Consider the following 19,462-nt stretch of genomic DNA (forward strand, 5'->3'; position numbering starts at 1 on the left):
ATGAATCATTTATTTCAAACATACTTGGTTCATATACCAACCAGACAGACCACATCGTACCAGTAAAATAGGAAACAACATTTATACAGGATTTGGCCAAATGTGGCTATGAATGTAGGAGCTAGTAATTAATAGACGGCATAATTCAAGAATGGTAAATCGTATAATAATAGTCCATAGGTCAAAATAAAGCTCATAATAAGAGGGACACGAATGTGTATAGTTATTTAACAATTATACGATAAAAATATGCGCATAGTATTGGTCCATAAATGGATCCCCAAAGTTACCATTCAGTATGCTTATCGGGACATAACAATATGTTGTGCGGATCACAGACAGTTATAATTAGTGGCAGTTACCTGTATATTTTAACAGTGAATTCCATCGTTAGTTAATAGAAATTGAATAGCACTAATAACATAAATGGGAGCCAACTTGTTTCTGGAATTTCTTTCAGTGCTTGTGCGTTTTTTTGCTCGTGATACAATTTAGATAACCTAACAGACTGATACGATGGGCGAGGTCTTAATCCAGTGGAGTGTGAGTAACCTACACAATTTACTCCCACGAATTAGCTATGACATTCAATCATTATTTTCTTAGTACTTTATGCACAAGTATGCTATTGTACTAGAGAAAAATCCGATTCTACGGCTCATATGTCTTCTAACGTCAGTTGAACGTGCGAAATTACGTCAATATTTCGGACTTTTAAGGAGCCACCATTTGGTAACTTCATATCATCTATCGACAAACATTATTTTCTCTATTTCTAAGTAGTGTTAATTCATTTATAAAATCCTACTTCATAAATAGACACTGGGTTTTGTCTGAACTCGGTTTCTTATACAATGTCGATATCCAAATTCCAACTGAATGGATTACGTAAGACAACCGTTGATTGATTTCATGACTTTATAAATATCTTGAAATCTAAATGATTTTCTTTTTACGAAATATCCAACCAAAATAGTATAGCTTAAAATTAAGGATGAAATCAAAGGTCACAAAACAACTAATAATTATTCATTTCTCCCTATAGAATTAGTTTTTATTAGAATTATATGAAAATTCTAAATAGAATTACCTTTATCTATCAGTGTTGAACCGGATAATCATAATCTTAAGTTATTTACGAACTTTCGTTAACCAATTTTCAATCATTGGTATATGTGATTAATTCTCAAGAGGCTGGATAAACACGTGACAGATCTGTTATCAGATAATGAAGATAACGGAAATATAAACTCTATGGTTGTATATATTACTTATGTTGACAGAAACAAGTAGTATGTAACAACAGTCAGGAGTGGAGATCCTGGCAGCAAAAGGTTGAGATCAAATTGAAGAGAACGGCGATGTAAACGGAGAGTAATTGTAATAAGAATGAAGGACCGATGGAGTTTAAGACAATTGATGTAAGATTTGCAAATGAAGTATTTAATGTATTGTTTTTCATGTTTTACAAGAGAACTCTAATTTTACTTTGAATAAAGTGTTTATCCCCGCCTGAAATTCTCGTCCACTACATGACTACTGTGTTTTCTGTTGAACTGATGTAATGACTCAGAAAATATAGCTTTTAACTAAAGTTTAAGTAAGTATTTCTACTGAGCTTAGATAAAGTCGTCAAACTTTGTCTTCCAATCATTTGCGTTGATCCTACTCGGTCAAAAGGAATCTGTCTGTTTGCGTATGATGATGAATTTACTTGAAGAATTCTCATTGGGCCTGATGGGTCGATCCAAAAGCTTTTGGATTTCGCCAACTTCAGTCATTTTCGGCATTGATTAAGTGGGCAAGAATCAGACCTTATTGGACAGTGTGTGGTCTACGAATCTATATTCTCTAGTTGTTTTTGACATATCCAGCTGTTGTTTTGCAAATGCATTCATTATTAATCATATTCTAATGACTTTAATGTGAATTCGTACGTTTATTCCGAATTCTACTTCTTTTTTCGAAGAATATTTCCTAACTTTTTTTCGATGTACTGAATAAATATTTTTACCGCACTGTGGCGTGTGGGGGTGCATACTTCTATTAGGCCCTACATCGCTTTGATAGATTGGTTCAGGGCATATGTGTTGAGGTGATCCAGAAAATTTCTCGCAAAAGGCAAGCAAGGATCAGGAAACGCTAAGAAGCATTTCATCCAATCAGCGTTCACTTGAAGCTTTAGCTAGGAACATCAAGGAAGTGAAACGTCACGTGTAGAGGTTCTGATTGGCTGATTGCTATACTGCTTCTATGTTTAGTAGCATTCCAGGATCTTCGAGCAACCCAAGGACATTTAAAATATTATAAAAACCCTATATTTTCTGTATTAAAATGAACCTTCGGAGTAAAGTATTTCTCGCATACTTTGCGCCTTCTCTCTCGTGTTCAGGTCGCTGTATAGTTCTAGCTGGGGTTTAAAGAATACCTTAGGAAACGAATATAGCGTTCAATTTGCAAGACTTATCAATATGCAATGAATGTAATGAATTCAACTACGTAATTATATTGTGTGGAAATCAATTTGGTGATCGTTGCATTACAGTCAAGGAAATGAACGTTTTTTCATGTTTATCAATTGTAAATTGTTTATGGATTACACAGTTATTGAGATAACCAATCAATCAATAAGACCAATTATTTTCAACTATAATTCGTTTGTTCTCTTTTATATTAGTGTTATTGTTTTGCTTGACAGTCGAAGATATGTGGCTTCTCTATTTACGTAAACGGTTTTGAATTTATCAATCGCTGTGTGGAAATTCATCTTGAATAAACAAATAATTTGATAGAAAAGTACATAATCATTGTTTTATGATGTATTGCATTTGTATACTTGTAGTGACTTGACTTCGAGATAAGTACTTAGGCTTCGTATATAAATCACCTTGATAACCGTTATTAAGCGACTAACATTTAGGGTAGTGTGAGGATAATGAGCATAGGCTTTCGCACGTGATCAAGCATGCATTTTCATACAGACGTGATAGTAATAATAATAATACAAAGTTATAGACGAGTTGTTACTGTTCGAATAACACAAATAAGTTAAATGAAGGACTTGACAAAGTTAACCGTAAATAAACTTAATTGTATGAGAGGTGCTACATACTTACACCACCAAATAAGTCATTCAGTCAAAAGGAAAGTAGACCCTGACACATACATCGGTTAAGCTCATCATATATCAGCGCAGAAAGATGAAGTCATCAAGACAAATACCGGAGTAGTAGAAGCAGTAACAGTTTCAGTACAACAGGAAAGATTAGGCATAGACGATATGATTAGAGAATAAAGAGAAATTTTGTTTGTCAAATGGTATGTGAATTTCAAGTTAGTGAACATATCTGTTCCACAACCATCGATTTTAACCTACGTCTCCGATCACTGGTTATGATAGTCATGTGGACCTTAACCATATGGTGTGAATCTACCTTCACAGTTCAGTCCAACATATATGGATTGTTCCCGCGATTTGGTTTGGGCTGATCAAATCAGTAATGAAGTATTATATTTAAGAAATACTTGTAACATTCATTTTTGATTTCAACTTCTCACTGATTCTCATAAAAGAGCTTTAGTCAAGATGTGTTTTGTTGCTGTAAAATAACTTCTCTCAAACAACTTTACGTTAATGAAATATTTCTTAAAACTTTGAAAATACAATAAATCCGCATTTCACCCACAATATAATTACTTCTAATGATTAATGTGGGTAATTTTTTAGAAAAGTAGCATTGGCTGATTTCCTGACGAAATCTCTGAAGTTAAACTTTGAGATGAAAGCATTATTTAATAGGTAGCTATATGTAGTAAAATATCTAAACAATTTACAAGACGTATTTCACTATGATGTTTCTGTGCAAATCAGCTAACTATGGGGAATCATAAAGCTTTCAACTTCTTAAGGTAGAGCTCATATATTCAATCACCTAATAGAATTACATTTGACTTCTAATCAGATACGTTTCAGATTAAACGTTTCTTCTTTAAAAAAGATAATAAAAAACGGTCATTTTACAAATAACCTAGTTTTAAGAAGTTATTCTAAGCAGCTGGTAAACAGAAATTCGGATTAAAAAACTGTAAAAGTAAATCTAGTAAACATAATAGAAAACTGGCTGAACCTATCTGATATAAAAGTTTCGTAGTATAAATATAACGTCACTTCTATGAAAAATATCATATCGTTTTTATTCAATAAATGTAAAATTATGCATAGTAAACAAGGTGATCTCGGTTACTTCAAAGGGTGTAGGGGGGTTTGCTACTTATTAGTTGTCTGCATGGAAAACTATATTCCTTGAGAAATCTGAAAAGGAAACTAGATTAGTAGTTGTTGTCTTGGTGAACTGAGGGCGTGACCACAGAGCAAAAAGGACAGTTGCTTGAGATCGGTAATTCTCCGTGTGCTAACCCTGTACTTTAAAGGTTTTACTGCCGGAATTTCTGTTCAAGGTGAATCGTGCTAATTTTAAAATCAACCTTTTCTAACCATCTGTTTCCGCTGTGAGAAGGTAGCATTAATGAAGATGCTGGTTGTCTAAAGTAAACGCCTTACTGCCTTCATAATCCAGTGTAGTCAGTACTACAACTTGACCTTTACACCTTAATCTGTTGTTCATAGTTCTACTGTACCTCAACAAACCTGCTTGGCACTGTTGGACTTAAAGGAACAAATGTTCCAGACAATTTAGCTCGGTTGGGTTATCATGATGGTCTAAGATAACAACTACTGTTAGGAGAGAAGTGTACTCAATTTTGTTGGTAAATCTTTCAGTTATAGACGTTTTTATGATTTTTATCTGTATTTCTGTTAGTCCTTAGTAATTTATTGTATTGGACATTGACTAGTAATAAATCACCTGGTATTACAGTAGCCATTAAATATATTTTACTCGAGATAAAGAAATACATAGATTCATATATACACAGACATGTATAAAAAATAACTGAGGATATTAAAACATTTCACCATCATTATTAGTTCTTAATCTATTCTCAGATTTCAAACGACTGCTATCATTATTGTGTTCCATAGCCGTTCCAGATGATTTCATTGTTACATAAGTGTAATAATGCTGATTAGAATTATTATTATTTGTCACTAAATAATTATTAGGACTTTTGAATCCGACAGATGATTGAAATCTTTGCTGAAATAATCTAGATGATTGTGTTGGTGTACAACAAGAAGCTGAAGTGAATTGAGTAGTAATAGTAGTAGTAGTTGTTGTTGTAGAAGCAAACATGTTCGTTGTTACTGTTACTGATGTTGTTGTATTCGATGTTTGTAATGATGAAAAACATGACGCTGATGCTAATGATGAGATTTTAGTTGAATTACGTGTAAATGTGTTTTTATGTGGTAAATTCTCACTTATCACACTAACGGCAATTAATGGATTTACTTTTATATGCCTAGATTTTATATAATTATCAATGCTATTTGTATGCTTATCAGTAGTATAATATAAGTGTACATTATTTGTTGTTCTTGTTGATGATTGCTGATTTGGTTTTAGAATGTATTTATTCGACATAATTTCATTTGATGTTTCGTTTGATTGATCATCATCATTATAATGATAATAAAAGCAGCCATGTATTGTTGTATTACGTTTTTCTAATAAATTTTGCAGAATCCTCACTGTCTTATTATTATTATTATTATTATTATTATTAGAAGCAATAGTATTCATATTATTACTATGGTTCTGTGAATTTACAAAATCCCCTTTATTATTTTTATCATTAGCATATTCGTTCCTACCACTTATAGTTTTTTGAAGACATTGCTGACTACATTGACAATAATTCTGATGATAGTGATGTTCATTACAGTTGGAATGAAACATTTCAAGTTGATCATTAGACAGATCAATGTAAGGATTATATCGATTATGAAAAGTAGATGAAGAGAATGAAGAAGCTGAAGAGGAACGATAATAGTTCGGTTGATGTTGATGATGATGTAACAGACGTTTCACTTTATTATATACTGTATATTGTTTTAAGTAATTTTTGTTACCTATTAAGTAACCACATATTATACTTAATGGTATACATATAATAAGAATAGATAATATAAGAATACCATTGAATATATGATTATATAATGATTTATAATTAAATTCAGTTTCGTTATGATTACCATGACTTTGATTATTAGCATTCATATGTTTATTATATTTTATTGTTTTTGTATTAATCATTGACGGTGTTGGTTCATGAATAATCACTAATTCATCGTTGGGGAATTTCACCTCTGTAATTTGCCTTTTTGATATAATATTGTTAGCATTAGATTCATCTAAACAGAAATTATAATCATATTGTTTAATTAAACTTGATTAAAACGTGTACTTGTTGGATGGATGGTAATTGACTACACATAAATGATTATTTTCTCACTATCATCTATGTTTTCATTTAGTTACTAGTGAATGATTTCAATGGTTAATTGATCAAACTATACAGAAGAAATTAATGCTTTATATGAAGCTATTTAGTTGAATGAGCCATATTCAAATGAATCGCTTATTATATCTCAATCACATTAAGATATTAATTAATATCAGATGAATTCTTTAATTTGTTCGATGAATCTCTCTGGAACTGAATGAACAGACAACTTTAAGACGATAAAAAACTAACTGGTGAGTAAATGGACGGTTATTAACATTTTCAAACTTAATTTAATGTGTTGCGTAATTTTACTTTATACAGTATGAACAAAAATTATTCATCACACTAAGGGTCATTGAGTAGATCCACTAGAATTTTAAGTACGAATTATATTTCCACTAATGGTAATGTTTAAGATAAAATCATTTTAGTAATCAATTCAGCCTGAAATTTATGAAATAGATGTCTTATTTTGATGTGCAACATACACACGATACTTATTAAATATCCTTTTCAAGAATGAATTCGAAATATAATAGTTGAATTCATGAGTCAATTGAAGCTAGACCATTATCGAAAACCTAAAAGTACTGGATGGCCGTTTCGTCTTAGAATGGAATTCAATTGACTTGTGAATTCAACTATTAAGGAACTAAAATCTCCACAAAACTCTCTTCTGATAATTTGAAATATGTTAGAGTTCATATATATATAGTTGGAAACATATTTTCATCTTCCCTTAGTTGATATTTCTAAATTCATCTATAAATAATATATTGAATCATTGCTCTTTGATTTAAGTGTTTAACTTGCAACTAATAAATCATGTATCCTAAGCGCATTACATATCCTGAAGGTTTAAGAATGTAAATGAGATACAAACTAATGTACTAACCTATAAATTGCTACAGAATTTCTGTAGTGTCTTATATATTGTATTGTAGACATTTCATTGTCAAATAATTGCACTATTAAACTGTTGCAAAATAAATCTAAACATTTACGAAAGCTTTCAAACTGATAGAAAATATTCATACAACATCTATATATTACATAATTGGTAGGATGACTAAAACTTCATATAATTTGGAACAATATGTATAATTTGCTTTTCTAGATGGTAGATAGGAAGAACGGTAACAAAGTGATTATATAAAATAAATGGAACTAGACTAATATATTATTTCACTCTTCAAGTAAAATAATAATTGAATAATTCTGAATTGATCGACTAGAAATTAAAACCAAGCAAAGCAATAATATATATATATATCTATCTTGTCATTTAAAACTTAAGATATTTTTGTTTTAAAGTGATATTGATGATTTTTTTTCATGACAGTCTTTCAATTATAACGGTTGAATGTTCTTTTCAATAATTTCTCATCAGGTTCTACAATTATAAATCCATATTAATAATCCATAAAATTGGCCAGATTTAAGGCAAAATACATCATCATTTGGAAATTGTAATATGTGAATCAGAAATTGTTTGTTATATAAATAAAATCGTTAATGTTGGGGCTGACTAATATGAAGTGTTAACTTGAATCAGTTTATAAGCGAAGTGAAATTGTGAGATAAATTATCAGAATAAATATGGTCAACATGGGGTAAGAGAGAGAGAGAGAGAGCCCCAACAATAACAATTTTATTTATATAACAAACAGTTCCTGATTCACATATTACAATTTCCAAATGATGATGTATTTTGCCTTAAATCTGGCCAATTTTATGGATTATTAATCTGGATTTATAATTGTAGAACCTGATGAGAAATTATTGAAAAGAATATTCTTCGTTCATACAACTGTGTTTTTAATATAATGGGAATTTTTCATCAATTAAAATCTTGTGAATGAAGTTCATTTAAGAGTCCTAGCCAACTTAAAAATAAACAGCTACAAGGTCAATAATCATGTCAAAGTGAGAAAACAATCGAGGTGCAAACAACGGCTATGAAGTTATAGACTATAACCAACTAAATTCCAAATCTACAAAACAAACTTTTGTCTTCAAGATCGAGATCTATATGACAAGCTGTGAATCATATGTGGAGAAATCTGAACACTTCACTTCTATATGAAGTTTGTGCTGATGATATCGTTCGGAATAACGATGAAAGCTCCACGACTAAATCAACTAGTTCAGAGAACAAAACTGCACCCAAAACCTTTATGTCACTTGTAGAGAAATTCAAATAGCTCACTTTTTTTTGGAAGTATCTATTGATAATGCTATCAAGAAAGAAAATGAGAGCTTCTCCATTAAACAATATACTTCAATGAGCAAAGTACCTCTGAAATCCTCATACTGAATCAAAAACATTCTCCATCATCTCAATAAGACTAACAGTAACAGTTATTATTATTTAAATTTTCTTACATGAAAAAAATTGATACTACTTTACTACGTAAAAGAAAAACTTACTTGAAAAACTACGGAGTAGATGATATCGTTTCGGTTGGTTAATGTAAACTTCATCATCATAATTATCATTATTACAAAAACGATATAAATTAGAATCCATTGATTTAAGTTGAGAATATGAAGAACTGAAATGAAGTATACACATACAAAAGTGTTAGATTATTTCTAGTTTCCCTAATCAATGAATTTGAACGTTTGTAAAGTACACATTCTTTGTTTAATAAGAGATACATAAATAATGAATGAATTGATGAGAACATTAAATAAATACTTTTCTTTTATGTCCAATGAATTTACTTGCCATAATTCTGAAATTCAATAAAATCAGCTTTCGAATGTGTTTCCCTCAATAATGCCCAAAATTTATTATAATCTAAGAAAATCATTGAAAAGCGAATAATCGAAGAACGTACAGAGCGGCTTATCCAAAAGGACAAAACTAATGAAAAATGGATAATCAACATATCTGTGTAATTTCACTCATGGTCCGTTGTCATTGATTCAACCGTAATATTTAGAAAACCAATGAAGAAGATACTTGTGAAATTTGTAAAATATTTGCCATTTATAAACAGTACTGACAGGGATCTTTATTTGGAGTTGTAAAGAACGATATACGGTATAAAATCTACGAAAACGTGTCCTAATGGTTCACATCGTCTGCATATCTCTTAGTGATAGTTATCATATTTTGAGATTTATTATATGTTGGATTAAGTTGCTTTTTAAATAAATTACTATTCAAAAAAACCAGTCACATTACAAAACTAATATTCCAAATATTGGTAATCACAGAGAAATAGAGACGAACTTGATTTGTTTACACCTTATTGTTAGTACTTGCACCGATAATCGAATCCACTAATTTTTTCTTCAATCAATAAATACCTAATGACAGGACGATCCAAAATCTGCTTAGTTCAAATAGATACTGGCTTGTGTAACAAGGATAGACTTTATTACAATTGTAAAAGTTTTAAACTGCCCGTCGTTAGGGATTGAGTGTTTGAAGCAAAAGGTACTCAGTTCGAGTCATGATATGAGCATAAGCACGAATGCAGGTATATCCATTTAGTTTGTTTCTCAAGGAATTGAATGCCTAGCGTTTACAGTGTTACTCTGACGAACTTATTTGAAAGAAATTACACTATGAATTAAATAATATCTCCAATACCGTTAACTCAAACTTTACATCTTATTTACATTCTGCATTTTCCATATATGATAACTGTATGTGTAATATATATTACGTTTGACGAAATTGTTTGTTACTTGTTAAGAAACAGTATTACATTTTATGGAATAATCGCGATTGCATAAGTGAACATTTTATGAATTGTTATCGTCTTAAACCTTGAAGCAAATAATATGTGAATTATTCGCTCAATATTTTAGGTGATATTTATAAAAAAGATATTAGCTGAGACCATAGGATCGCATCAGTGATATGGCATACCTTTTCAGTTACCAGATAATTTGTTACAATTATTATTATCATTAGTGTATTTTTTATTACCAAATGAGGTAAGTTGAAGTGTAGTGAACAAGAACACCAGTGGGGACAATCGAATGTATTTAACACAAAATTACGGGACTTGTGAATTAAATCTTATAATCATAAAGTAAATGCTTAATTTGCAAACTGTCCACCAATTGTCTCAAATTGGCCCACACTTCATTGTTCTCGTATTTTCATACAAATTGCATTCTGTTTCGATTCTTTACGGTTCGATCCTCTTGTCTCTCTGCTGCCAGACCTTCTGTTCAGGAATAACATCATATAATACTTATGTCGATATAAGTAGCACACACCACAGAAGTACCAGATAATTGGACAGAACATCTGAGTCACTTTATTTTGTCTAAGTGATCAAGAACTGAAAGTCTTCTGGGATTCAAAATCACGTATACTGCTGTTATGATCAACTACTGATGAGTTACAGACTATAAAGAAACGATTTATTTTTAATTCATCTGATAAAGTAAAAATTATCTGGCAAATTATTATCAAAATCACATTTCCATAAAACCAATTCACTTTTTTAGCCTGGAAAATAATAAGAAACATTATTTTAAATAATTATTCACTGAAGGACAGTAATACTTAGATGATAAACTTACTCATTTAACAAACAACTATGATTGTCATCATTCCATTTGCAATAATGCTTATTAATTAACTGACAATTTCTGAATAAATAGAAAATATACTAGTTATAATGGTAATAATCATAATAATAATTTCGATAATGCAATGAGAAGACGAAGTTTATCAGAATTATGTGATATATTTGCGCAATACATTTCGAACAATCTAATCAATTTACTTGTATGTGCGGAAACACGTACATAGGGAGGAGCAATCGTGAATACACACCAAAATGGCTGCAGAAAAAAAAGATTCCAATGGTCAAATAAGATCACAGGATAGACAGACATTATCCTCCATTGCGAAATATTTGATTAAGACTGGTCATAAGGTTGGCATCAAGTCAGCACTTGTAGTGTTATACAAAAGCCATCAACGACGTATACTAAGGTTTATTGAAGCCTTGGCTATACGGAAATTGAAACCCCCTTTATGCGTTCAAAAACAATTTGTCCTTACCCTTAACATACCCTGGTAATATTATCTAGAGTAGTAATCACATTGTTTTTGTGTACTTTAATATTTTTTTTCTCTTTTATGTCCTACCTTTAACCTGTCTAGTTGATCTTTAATTTTCATATAAAAATGTCTTAACAAGTATATATGTGTGGTCAGATTGTTCGAAATGTATTGCGCAAATATATCATCACATAATTCTGAGATACTTCGTCTTCTCATTGCATTAACGAAATTTATCAAAGGGACTGATAGTTTTAAATAATAATAATAATAATAATAATAATAATAAAACGTATCGAAATAGGAAGAAATTCATTCAATGTCCACAATGGTTTTCATTTCATCTTTTGTAATCTATGCAAAATGTTAAATATTGATTTATTGTGAAACTGATGAAAATATTGTAATTTCTATGGCAAAAATGAAAAAAAATTTTTAATTCTTCCATAAGGCTATACATAAGCACCCAGATATATATATATATATATATATATATATTTGTTACTTAATAATAACGCCTAAATACTTCTAGTTTTGGAAGCTTCCCCCTTGAATTTAATAGATTTCATATTCTATTGATATTAAATTTATTTAAATTTAATATTTTCATCAAATTTCTATGTTTTAAAGTTTAAATTTCAAAGAATGTTAATGTAGTTTCAATGGTTAAGATCATGAGTCAGTTGAAGCTAGACCACCATGGAAAACCTGGAAGCACTGGACGGCTGTTTCACCCAATTATGGGACTCCTCAGCGGTGCGCATCCACGACCTCGCCCCCTGCGAGATCCAAACCCAGGACCTACTGGTCTCGTGCGCGAGCACTTAACCACTAGACCACTGAGCCGGCATCCAACGGTGTTAATGTCTAACTTCAACTAATCCACGAAATTTAGCGACACATCCACCATTTTCTTCAGTGAGTTACTATCTCACAACAGACCTGGTTGAACTCCACTGGTCACTACTTCTCACTAGAACCCCAGGATATACCTCTTGAAGCCAATCACTAGTGAGCATATGGTGGTCTAGCTTCAACTGACTTATGATCTTAACCATTAAAATTACTATAATATCCACAAGACCCATCGAATATTAATGTACAAAATTTGATTGATTTATTCACTTGCAATCTATCATCATATATTTGTGGAATTTGTGTAAAAATTAATCAACTAAACGTTTTGAAATTTATGTTCCAAATAATTCCTTACAGTCTTAGTGCCTGAAATACTATGAGTCTGATAAATTGTTGCGAACTACTGAGAAGTCCCATGTTAAGACGATACGGCTGTTCAGTACTTCCAGGTTTTTATTGGTGGTCTAGCATTGATATGTCCATAATTTCAATGCAATACTGAGATTATCAATGTGTTTTGATCATTCTATTGTTCATTATATATCTTACTGATCATGTTACCGAATATATAATGTTGTGTAGTTGGAGAGAATCAACAGTGACCATTGATAAATTACGGAACAGTAGATTGTTGTAAGTTTTCCCCTGTACAATTATATACATTATCACTGAGCTATTATAGATATAATTGGTTCTTTTTAACGTAACTGGATTGTGTGAACTGATATGATATGACGAGATGTAAAAGCTAAATTACATTACTTAACTCATTGTGATTTTTGTTCAATATTTTTTTCCGTTTTATTATTTAGTATTTGTTTAGCTTTTCAGTGTGATCTTTTATTCAGTATACCATTAATTTATTTGGATATGATGTTTATTCGAGATACAATATTCTTATATTAAACGAATGTGTACTATACTCGGCATGACATGCGGCGTGTAACTGTTACAACTCACAGTATTTTTCATATATTTGTGATAATGTTCTAATTATTAATATAAATGGGTGCACAATCAATACATAATGAGTGTATTTTTGACTATTCTCGGTTTAATAAATCTCCACATGTACCAGTATAGGTGTTTTTTCTTCCCGTCATGGAAATTGCAGTGATTCCTCGTTCTTTCAAGTATAAGAATAAGAGACGCGGATATAACATAAACGTATCACGAGCAACGTAAACTAGATGTATATTCTAAATTGTTTTCCTTAATCAATAAAATCTAATAAATAAAGTATTTTATTGAATATTAAATTCAAATTCATTTAACTGTATGGCCGATTGTACGAATTGTGTTAAATAGATAATACTAAACTAGTATTCACTGAAACTTATAAATTTATGTTCGCCTGATCCATATTAGTAGATAGAGATAATCTGATCATAGCTTAAATAATAGTCATGATTAGTTGTTGAATATATTGGTTAACATAACTCGAAAGCAGTCATAATGGCACAGGTGTATTTACTCTTTATCTTTATCTGGAGTCCCACCATAGTAAATTTTGTTGTTCTCCTGTACTCCTTGTTTTTATTATTTTCTCTACAGTTTTAGACGAATAAAAGAACCTTGTAGAAGGACAGGAATAATTCTTCGCTACACTATTCAATCGTTGACATGATGTCCCAGTCCCCCTACCTATGCAACAATAATTCTCAACTGTTGTATACTGTAAAACCTCTATGATTTCAATGATGATCACAATGTTGTGGTCATGTCACTTTCTTAGTGCATTTATCTTCTTCTCACACAGACTACAAAAGTAAACGCTATGTTTAAAAGAATTAACTATTGCTTTATGTACGCAAATAGCAATTCTGTACCTTAAAATTCTCTTACCAATGACTATACATCTCACTTGCATCATAGGCTTAAGGTTATTTACATCTTTGTGATAAATGTTCAGTTGAAATTGTTTATCAGTCACATCTTTTCAAATAATGAACCCTTAAGATTTTAATGTTGCATTCCGTTTTACGCTAACACGATCACGTTTGTGAATTGGTGTACAATCTGTAATTATTTTCATACAATAAATTATATATTATAAGAGAGAAAATGTATATGATGTTCATACTTTTACCATTGTATGCCGGAAAACAACAAGAATTATGACAACAGTTTCTAACAAAATTTATACAAGAAATCTAATGATATTGAATCCAGTAACGGATTTTATCGTAAATGATAAAGAATCACAAGATAGAGTGAAATTATTGTCCCATAGTTTCCGTTTTACTCAATCTTCAAATTTATATCAGTCTGGAATGAGAACAATTATCAAATCAAGACTAAGATTATTGATACTATTATGAGCTATTTCATTGTCTAATGTATGAATTTCAGTCTTATAATACATTGATGAAGTCATAACCATTAAAAGCAAAGATGGATAGTGGCTAGCAGTGGAATCCGAGATGTGTTTCGTCCTATTTGGAACACGTCAGCTGGATGTGCCTGCAGCTCAGTGTTGATATTCACCTGGGGCTCGAACCCATTCTCGTTATCTTCAAACACCATCGCGTCATCCACTGATTCCTGATAGCCACTAACTTGTGCAATAGGGTGAAGTTTAAATTCACTTGGTGTTGCTTGCTTATATCTTCCGATTGTTATTTAGGACTATAATTGATCAGTCTCTTGTTGGCGGGTGGATATCAGAACTTATTAGTTAAGTGGATAATGCGATGGTGTTTAAAGCGAACGGTAATGAGGTCGAGTCCCAAAGTTAATATCAACACTGAAATGCAGGTGCATCCAGCTGACGAGTCCTAAATAGAACGAAACGCTCATCAATCTCTATTCCACTGCTAGCCACCATTCATCTTTGCCTATAATACTTGTGACTTAAGGCAATAACAAGGTAATCTGCACAGGATACACATATACCAATAAGAAACTGATCACGTACAGTCCTAAACAACAATAGGAAGATACAACTAAACAATACCAGGTGGACACTAATGAAGTGGGTTTTTTTTTTCACTGTACAAAGAAAAATATTATTATTCAAACTAAACTTACTTGCATAAGAAATAAGTATCACATAATATTTTATTAGGATAAAAATGGATCATTTTATTTTGTTTTAATATTTTCTCATTTAATTGATTTGTATTTATAGAATTTTCGGTTTTTTTATTAGTATGAATCAATTTCATACTTACTGATAACATACTACTTATATTACATTTATAAATAGATTGTATTATATAATTATTATTATTAATATCATTGATGATTGTAAATTGATCGATTATTTGAAATGTTTTATTTTTATTTGTTTTTATAAAATAATTGATTGTATTTAAAATATTTGAATTTAATTGAAATTTGAAATTTCGATGATACACAATTTGTTGTTTTAATTTAATACCAGTTTCAATAGTGAAGATTTTGTTTTGATCTAAAATTGTTGAAAATATGGAGAAAAAAATTATTCAACTAAGGAACTTTTTTGAATTGAATAAAGGGTTATTGTTATTTTACATTTAAAAAGTGATATGAATCATAGAAAAAAGAATGAACTGAGTATTGTATTACTAAATTTATGATCAATTGTGAATAACAGAAAATGACACTGATTGATGTAATTATCACTATTATTAGTAGCTATCAATTCACCTACTATACTCTGTATAATTAATTTTTTCTTTTAATATAAAAATACATGTTTATCATAATTTCGTCTAGTTTCATATTTCTTATGATCATCATTTTCGGTACTGTTTACGAACATCTATTTCAACTACAATAGCTGAAGTATGTTAAATATTCATTTATAATTTTATTGGTTCTTGAAAGTTTTGGCTGTTTAAAGCTGCTTTGCTTCAATTTATCGAACGGAGAACGTGTATGAAATTGATTGATTTTTTACTGGTTGAAATCATGAGTTAACTGAAGTTAAACCACCATGGAAAACCTGGAAGCACTGAACAGCCGCTTCGTCCTAGTATGAGACTCCTCAGCAATGCTCATCCACGATCCCTACTCTTGCGAGATTCGAACCCAGGACCTATCAGTCTCGCGCCATGCGCTTAACCAACTAGACCACTAATTTTTCAAAATGACATTAGCTAATAAACTATTCATTGATCGTTGAGCAATATCACCGAATTGAATAAGGTTGGAAAATGAAACACTGGATTATGACGCAATGGTTTAAATGATGTTGTGTCCACATGCCTTCATCCACGAAATATGAATAACTTAAGTTTCATTCTATATGTGACCTCCAGAATAGTGTACAATGCTGAGGAGTCTCAAACTAAAATGTGATGGCTACCATGTCCTTTCTGATTTTTATAGTATTTTACAGCTGATGGGAGCAATCTCAAAGAAACACTTCAGTTATAAAATAAGAAATAGTTGTCCTATATATTTATGGATATTGGTTTTTATGACAAAATCAATGATTTCTATAAACATACGATGCTCAGTGATATACGTTTAAGATAAGTGGAAAATTTTACAGATGTCTCCAGCTCTTATTTTATGTAAAGATACTAGTAATTTAATTTATTTTCACTTAAAGACCTATTGAATCATTAACTAATAACTTCAACTAACTGTAATCATATAAGTGTATACATTCTCCATACCATTCTATGTAATATCAATCTAAATGTTGTAGTACTTAAACATCTTGGTTTTAAGTTACTTTTTCCGTTCATTAGAGCTGATTTTTAAAAGAATATTTATATCAGTTCTAAGTTGATCTGGAACTCAAAACGATTCAACCAACACCAAGGTCAGGATTTCCAATACAAATATCAAGACACTTCCACTGTATGGGGAGTAACTTGAAGAACTACGAAAGCCATCATCCAGAAGATATAGGTGTTTATTAACAGTTGTCTACACAAAATACTTCGGATCCTTTGGCCGGACACTATCAGCAACAACTTACAATTGGAGAGAACAAACCACATTCCAGCGGAGGAAGAAATAAGGAAGAAGCGTTGGAAGTGGATGGGATACACATTGAGGAAAGCACCCAACTGCGTCACAAGGCGAGCCTTGACATGAAATCCTCAAGGCCAAAGGAGAAAAAGAGGAAGACCAAAGGACACACCACACCAAGAAATGGAGATAGACATGAGAAAAATGAACAACAGTTGAACAGAACTGGAAAGGAAGGCCCAGGACAGAGTAGGTTGGAGAATGCTGGTTGTTGGCCTATGCTCCATTGGGAGTAACAGGCGTATATAGCCTCTGTCAGGGAAGTCCTACTCACTGCCTTCTCATGGCGGAGGTGTTGTTTACGAAAATGAGAGGACGAAAAGCGAATGTCCGGCGCTTTAACCGGATTCCAAATCAATGGTGCACATGGGCTCCAGTATCCTGAGGGAACAAATGGCGTATGAACCAATTTTCGGTCACCGGCTACCATGGGACTGCATCTCCTTACGATGCTCCACTGCCTTGAGGGTTACACCTTCAGGTCAAAGGCTCGGGGTGTGGCCCCCTAAGATAACCACCTGCTTCGGTCTGGGCACCCGGGCAGTATCACAACCCATACGCAATTAATGAACTGAACTGTCTATGATTATGGAAACTAATTCTCTCGCTTCGACAAACATTCAAATGATTCAATTATTATTATTGCTATTATTATTATTATTATTATTATTTACTATGTCATTATTCACCCGCTTTTATTCCTACTCTGTCTATACTTATTTTTTCAACTTATACAGCAGCTCGTCTTTGGTGGAAATTCGACTCTGTCTAAACATTTTCGAGTCACTGTTCGGTTGAAAATTGTGTGTTACCACCGAATTTGAGTACTGAAGCAGTTTTTTCTGAAACCACATGCACCATTCAAACTGGCTGCTTCAACGTTCGCACACTTATGCAAGTCGGACAACAGATAAGGCTGGCTATGTCTTTGGAAAGTCTTAATATCGATGTCTGCTGTCTATCCGAGACCCGTATTCGAGACTCTGGTGAAGTACTACAAATTCGATCTCCATCTGTCGCTTCAAAAGCTTATTTTTCGTGCGCTTATCCGGGGACCCTGTGGCACCTTCGTCTGGTCTTGCTGGTGTTCGTGTAGCACTAAGTACTAGAGCTGAGGCACCACTAATCGATTGTATCCCCATTAACAGTCGGTTGGTTATGTGCTGTTAGATTAGAAAGTTCCATCAAAGTGAGAAGAAATCGGCGTGAGAAACGATGTCTTTTCGTCATCTCCGCCTATGACCTGACAGATTGCAGCCCGGATGCAATCAAGGATGAATTCTACCACCAGCTATCTGTTCTTCTCCAGAAAGTGCGTCCGACAGATATTGTAGTACTAGCCGGAGATTTGAATGCTCAGGTCGGGCATCTGGGCACAGAAGAGAGTCGTTTAGGTGGCCGATGAGGACTTGTAGGTCGCAGGACAGATAACGGGGACCGTCTACTGCAACTATGCACAGACTACAACCTGTTTCTGGCTAGCACTAACTTTCGGCACAGTCATCGCCGATGTGCCACATGGCGTCCTCCCTCTGCATTTCAAGCCTGGACTCAGATTGATCACATCGCGATCAGCTACCGCTGGCGTGGTTGTGTACAAGACTGCCTCTCCTTTTGGAGTACCTATCTGGACACTGATCATGCCTTGATCTGAGCCAATCTTACCTTGCTTTCCAGTGGACAACGAAGTGACCGCCATCAACGGATTGATATTAGCAAGCTGGTTGCAACTTCTGTTGCAAGTAAGTATCGAACCGAGCTAGCCTCTAGGCTAGCTACCATTCCACTGAAAAGTATAGATGAGCATTGGTTGCAATTGCATGACGCCATGAAAACGGCGAGTAAAGTCACTTGTGGGTTTGCGAAATGTCCCGCTTACAAGCACTGGGTTTCTTCTGGTTCCTTACAACTCATTGAAGCCCGTCGGTCTACTCCGGGTGACCGTGAGTTTGACTACAAACGAAGGATGTTAAGTAAGGAAATTGAGCAAAGATTGCGTAAGGACCGAGAAGCCTGGTGGTCGGAGCGTGCTAATGAGTTGGAAGCAGCAGCTGCATCTGGTAATTACCGGAAGCTCTTCCAACTCATCCGAGCCACTGGCAGCAAGAAGTCTGATGTGAGCGAAACAATCTACGAGCATGATGGGATGCCAATCATTAACATCCATCGACGTCTTGGACGATGGGCAGA

At 32.7% G+C, this 19,462-nt stretch overlaps 1 protein-coding gene across 1 annotated transcript in view; it reads right to left on the reverse strand.

Annotated features, from left to right (window-relative positions):
- Positions 1 to 4,961: 4,961 nt before the first annotated feature.
- Positions 4,962 to 19,462, reverse strand: part of MS3_00010230 (uncharacterized protein) — a gene marked incomplete at both ends in the record, with an annotated part of 56,462 nt that continues 41,961 nt past the window's right edge. Inside the window, 5 exons of the mRNA XM_012944184.3 lie at positions 4,962 to 6,313; positions 8,839 to 8,963; positions 9,136 to 9,258; positions 10,960 to 11,028; positions 15,335 to 15,716. Of these exons, the coding sequence (XP_012799638.3) occupies positions 4,962 to 6,313; positions 8,839 to 8,963; positions 9,136 to 9,258; positions 10,960 to 11,028; positions 15,335 to 15,716 (2,051 nt within the window). The remainder of the gene's footprint in view (positions 6,314 to 8,838; positions 8,964 to 9,135; positions 9,259 to 10,959; positions 11,029 to 15,334; positions 15,717 to 19,462) is intronic.

The sequence above is a fragment of the Schistosoma haematobium genome, chromosome 1, assembly GCF_000699445.3.
Source record: "Schistosoma haematobium chromosome 1, whole genome shotgun sequence".
Taxonomy (NCBI): domain Eukaryota; kingdom Metazoa; phylum Platyhelminthes; class Trematoda; order Strigeidida; family Schistosomatidae; genus Schistosoma; species Schistosoma haematobium.